This window comes from Pungitius pungitius, chromosome 21 (assembly GCF_949316345.1).
Source record: "Pungitius pungitius chromosome 21, fPunPun2.1, whole genome shotgun sequence".
Classification (NCBI taxonomy): Eukaryota; Metazoa; Chordata; class Actinopteri; order Perciformes; family Gasterosteidae; genus Pungitius; species Pungitius pungitius.
In genome coordinates, this window is record NC_084920.1 from 12,443,212 (window position 1) to 12,449,096 (window position 5,885).

Genomic DNA, 5,885 nt, shown 5'->3' on the forward strand with positions numbered 1-5,885 from the left:
TTTGGGCTAAACCCTGAACTCGGTTTCCGTCCGGTCCATGCCCCAGGCACATGAGCTTAACTTCTTAGGAGATGGGCCCAGGTTTACTAGCTCTGAAAAAAAAATAAAAAGCCCGAAGACGCGTGTGGGTCTCAGTAAGCGGGCCTGACATTTACAGTCTTTCCAGTTTACAGAACTGAGGAGAGTTCACTTCTTCATCCTACAGAACTAAAGGCCTTTAAGAATTTCAGTTATTCAGCAACATGCTTCTTTTTTTTTTATTGATCTGTCATACAGAAACTAGCTATTACAGTGGTGGGAGATGTATTTCACTTGAATGAAAGCACAGAGATGTGAAAATACTTTGTTCAAAGTCTCTCAGTAATGTAGTGCAATCGAAATATTTAAGTAACTTACTTCATAGTTGTGGGCTACCAATGTGTAATACTTGACTAACCTTAATTTACACCACAGCTATGATTCAAGAGGGACACGTTTGTCAGAAATAAGCAGCACTCATGGTCTTAGCTTGTGAATCTTTTCATAACATTTGTGTTTGTGTTTGGTTCATTCTTTTGCTTTGAAATACTGCAACAGACGCAAATAAAACACAAGAAACAATTTATTTACAGTTTATACGGCAACACCATCTGAGAAAAAATGTCATATTTATATATATAGTATACATATATACTATATAATATATAGTATATGTAGGGCCAAGTTGTGTTTTTGTGTGTTTAAGACGTGGTGTTAATGGATCACATTGAGTGTATAAAAGGAAAATACAGATTGTCTCGCACACAAATGCCATTTTCTCATCTATATACTGTCGATTTACATCACTGATAATTAACAAACTTCAAATGTACTTTTTACAAGGATGTTTTCAATGATCTGCTTCTTTGCATTTGTACCCAAAAAGATGTTTCTGTTTGTTCACTTTGTGCTGTGATTGACTTGACAAGCTGTGATTGAATATGTTTAGTGTCTGTTTATTCCCCGTTGGATGCGTTTTTGACCCCTTTCGAATCAAATCACCCACAATGCATTATGCCTGCATATTGGAGTCTTAAAACCAAAGTCACGTCCCTGAGAAGCATGGGGCTGCTATTGCCGTACATGGACATCTTAACTTAGTGGGTGACATGCCTCTGCGTGACTTTATGAAAGCCTTGGGTTTTGTCACAATTTATTTTCAATCAAGCAAATCCCAAGACTGACATTCCTCAACTAGTGACATTTTACAATAAAAGATGAACTGATGTGCCAAAATCCATAGAGTAAATGTGTCACTGGGTGTGTTCACCTGTCCTTATGCTTTTAGCCAAATCCCACTCAAGCAGAACACCGCAGTGCGCCTGCGGGACACAAGGTTCCCTACATGCATGTGTGCGGGTGCAGGAATACGGCCTACCACACACACACACACACACACACACACACGGAGACGTTTGACATAATCCAGCTGTGGGGGTTGACGAAGCGTGTGTGCGTCTGCATTTGTGTTTGACCAAAGCCATGTGAACCGCGTTCTTCTGTTTTCCCGCCACCTGTCCACGAGTCATCCCTCTTGTCTCTCATGTCATTAGTTCTGCTGAGATGTCGCACAACAGGATGTGCAGTGGAGCAGATTCACTTAGAGCACAGTTTGTGTCGTACGGAGCAGGAGGCGGGATCCTACTCCAAAAGGAAGTATGCTCTTCACATTTCTTCCTCTTCCACTTTGGCTCAGAAAGGCGTGAGAAAGTACCGCGTTTGAATTCTCCCAGTGGGGGAGAGGTTGAACTTAAAGATTCATCTGCATTTGAGAAAGCGGTGAACAAAAAAAATAAAAAAATAAAATCAAACATATCGGATCGCCAAGGGCAAGACAATATGTACAAGTTATAGATTCCAAACATATCAAATGTACCACATACCTACAAGCAGTCAAATGAGTAAGTCTAAAGAAAGGGAAAGGAGTTAAATGGTGGCCTCTTTACGCCAGAATCGTCACCTCCCGCACACCTGTGTCATTTAAGTCATACCATTCAGTGTTGCACTGCATGCTGGGAGATGACTTGGCGGCGGGGCAGAGGAGGGTGCGGAAGTGCCTCCTGAAGGTATCGGAGAAGCAGGCGTAGAGGATGGGGTTGGCGCAGCTCCAGGAGTACGACAGCAGCACCGCCAACTCAAAAGCCCTGGCGAAGGCCTGGGCCACGCCGCTCTGATACTGGGAGCAAAAGTTGAAGGTGTAAAAGGGCAGCCAGCACACCCCGAACACCACCACCACTGCCCCCACCATCTCGGCCACCTGCCGCTCCAGCCGCTGGCCCTCCCGGTTGGGCGGCGGTGGCGGCGCGCGGCGGCGCTGGGCCCTCAGGTGGCGCAGCAGCGCCGCGTAGGACGCCGTCATGACGACGAATGGCAAGGCGAACCCCACGGCGAAGGTGTACCACAGGATGCCGAGCCACCAGTCGTGAGGAACCAGGTGCGGCACGCACAGGCCCCGGTCGGCGAAGTGAAGCGCCATGGGGAGGATGGTGAGCAGCGAGAACAGCCAGAGGAAGGCCGAGACGGCCTTGGCGCGGCGCGGCGTCCTCCAGCGGGCGAAGCGCAGCGGGTCGACCAGCGCCAGGTAGCGGTCCACGCTCATCGCCGTCAGGCAAAAGACGCTGGTGAACTGGTTGATGCCGTCCAGCGCCATCACCGCCTTGCACAGCGCGTCGCCAAACACCCAGTGGTTCTGGAAGTTCTGGCTCGCCACGAAGGGGAGGCCGACCATGAAGAGCCCGTCGGCCAGGGCCAGGTTGAAAATGTACACCGTCGTGGAGGAGGACATTTTGTCCAACTTCAAAATGGCGACAATGACGAGGGAGTTCCCAGCTAGGCCCAGGATGCAAACCACCAGGTAGAGCACGGCCATGGAGACGCCGAAGCCATCGACGCTGTCCCCAAGGAAATAGTGGCCGTTCACATAGGTCTGATTGTCAATGTCTGATAGAGAGGAGGCGTCCATGCTGCCGTTGAGCATCCAATATTTTACAAAAAGGAGGAGCTAGAGGAGTGGTAGCTCAGCGGGACCAAGTCGTTGCTTTGGTTCAGATTCCTCTGCAAGCAGCTCAATAAGCCAAAACTCCGACGCGGCGGTCAGGTCGAACCGAAGCTTCTGCAGCACGTCAAGCCCCTCCCACCGCGTCCGCTCATTCGTTACCTCTTTTTACCTCGAAGAATGAAAGAAAGAAAAAGCGTAATCCTTTGTGGCGGGGTAGACGGCACGCTTCTCTCTGATCCACATGTGCACACACACACCCACACACACACACAAACACACACAGTCACACACACCCTTCACACACTGAGGTGCACAGCAGTGTGGAAAAGAGCAGGACGGTCACTCGCTTCCCTGACCGCTCTTTCTCCCTGGGAGCCCTTTTATATGTTTCCCCCCCCCACAGTGTGCAACAACACACACACACACACACACACACACACACGCACAGTCATCAGTCTCAAGAGACAAACTCCAGCTTGGCTCACGCCCCTCCTCGGCACTCCCCCAGTTCCTCTGCCGTTATGCGGTTTCCAGGGTAAACTCTGGCACCATCTGCTGCAATACTTTTGTTTTCATAACTTCTTTTTTTTTCTCCCTCCACTCTTTCTTCTCGCCCCTGTGCTTCTGTTCACTTCACCCAACCTCGGCATCATCCATTTTGTCTCACCACAGTTCACTGGGGGGTCACGTACACACAGACACACACACACAGATAATAGCACTATCTCGTAGCTGGGGCCACTCACCCTTTACAATCTCGATTGAGAAAATCTACAGAGAGGAAAGAGAGCTTTTTTTTTCTTCACATTTGACAAGAGATGCTTTTCCTTCCCTCCTCCTCCTCCTCCTCCTCCAACCCTTCCACCTTGTTTTTCCTCACTTCACCAAAAGCAGAGGTGAAAGAGTAAAAGATAAAGTAGACAAAGAGCAAAAAGGCACATCAGATAAAACAGTGGAGCGGGGAGGAGACGGGTAGATTGGACAAAGTGTGTGTGTGTGGGGGGGGGGGGGGGGGGGACGACGACGACTCTGGATGAGCGATGACCTCCGCCCTGTTGCCGCTCTGACACGCATAGCAGGCTCGTCCCCCCCCCCCCCCCCCCCCCCCCCAGAAAACCTCAGTTCTGTTCCGCCCCCCACCCTCCACACTGAACAGTCCGTTCCTCCCATCACATCCACCCCCCCCCCCCCGTCCATTGATTGTTTTTCTAAAGACCAGATCTGAGAGCTCGTTCATCCCGGGCCACACTTTTCCTCGGTGTCAGCTCAAGACGTACCTTTTGACTGGTTCCGGATCACGGGGAAAAATGCCTTTGTAGTGTGAGCTCGCGATCAGGCTGTGGATTTATTCCTCCCTGGAGACACCAGGCCCGCCTCCCCGGCCCCGTTACTGTTTTTTATGGTGCTAAATCTGGAGACGTTTGACAGCTTCGGGTTTCACGGGCACTCTTTTACTTTGGAGTTCTGACAGACATGCTGTCATCGATGTTCAACCGCTGCAAGAGCCGCCGACATGAAAAGCGCGAGCCGTGTGGATCGTTCACATTGCCACAATCAAGGGCCGATACTTGGAATGAAGTAATGAAGCTTCAGAAGAGTGCGCGTCTGAAGCACTAAAAGGACAGTGGCAGCTACAGATGACGTCCATTCAATCAGCTGATAACATTCCAAATGAGTGCATCTACCTCCCTCTGATGAACTCATAATGTACTGCACGGAAGTTAGAATAACCATATGATGGCGCTCAATGAAGAGTCTTGAAAAACCTCACAGATATTACTTTCAACGCCAAAAATATCCACCTCACTAACTGTTGTGCAAATCCATTTGGTGCCTCAAGGCGTTGGACTGAATGAATGAAAAATGCTAGTAAAACAGCGGTGTTGCAAATTTCTGGGCAATATTCTCCCACTCATTTCAATTCATTTCACAAATAGAGTCCAAGTCACACTATCACCGGTCATTAGGGTTTATCCTCAAGGGACATTAAATACATGTCAAAATGTTTGAATGTTTAATATACCATTCGTTCAAGGGATGTCAAGGAATTTCCAATGTCCGCATTTCGCATCCTTTGGGGACCATGCAAATCGGTACCAAAATGCATGGCAATCCATCCAATGGGGAGGAGAAATGTTTAGAGCAGTGCTGTGTGAATGAAAAACCGAGACCCAAGATCCGCAGTTTGCTTGCAATAATATCATTTCAGCAAAATATGCAGTAACTGCTTTCAGCATACCTGAAAGTAGGAGGAAGCGACAGAAGGAATCTGGAAACTCAGTATGCTGTTTTGTCTTGTTCTTTTGTTATTTGGGTATCAGCGTATTCTCTTTTCTTTGTTTCCCAGCAACCGTGCCTATAAACCCTGATTGCTTATGAGCTATGCAAGTTTACTGCAATTGCCAGATATAAAATGTGAAATATTTAAAGGAGTGCAGAACAATTATCCCAATTGCTCTGTAACATCTGTGTTTCGGTAATAAAATATAGAAATCTGTCATTGCGTAATCTAAATGCATTAATGTATCGTATCAGAAGTGGCATGTTAACATGTAGTGGACAACATATACTTTGAAATGTGAAAATGAAAAAAGTCGAGGCAATCTGGTGCTGTTTTATCTCTTATACTGCTGAAAAAAATATGCGGCCTGTCGTCATGTTTAGATATTTCGGTTTAGATGTTTTACGCAACAGCAGAGTAACTCCTTCCTTCTTAAGCCACCAATACTCACCGCTGTTAAATAAGCCTGCAAGCATAGAAATGACAAAGACATAAAGCAAAAGAAAGATTATTTATATTTTGAGTCTGCTAAGAATTTACAGATTTGAAAGAATTCCCTTGCTTGGTTTAGTTTTCAAAATGAAAAGA

The 5,885-nt window shown here is 47.3% G+C and overlaps 1 protein-coding gene across 1 annotated transcript; it reads right to left on the minus strand.

Annotated features, from left to right (window-relative positions):
- Positions 1 to 583: 583 nt before the first annotated feature.
- LOC119213432 (somatostatin receptor type 2) lies at positions 584 to 3,314 on the minus strand. Its single transcript, XM_062560263.1, has one exon. It carries the CDS (start codon positions 2,993 to 2,995, stop codon positions 1,961 to 1,963), a length of 1,035 nt encoding a protein of 344 aa, XP_062416247.1. The 5' UTR covers positions 2,996 to 3,314; the 3' UTR covers positions 584 to 1,960.
- Positions 3,315 to 5,885: the final 2,571 nt, after the last annotated feature.

Coding starts and splice junctions, on each gene's coding strand:
- LOC119213432 (XM_062560263.1), bottom strand. CDS start 2,995: ATGCTCAACGGCAGCATGGACGCCTCCTCTCTATCAGACATTGACAAT.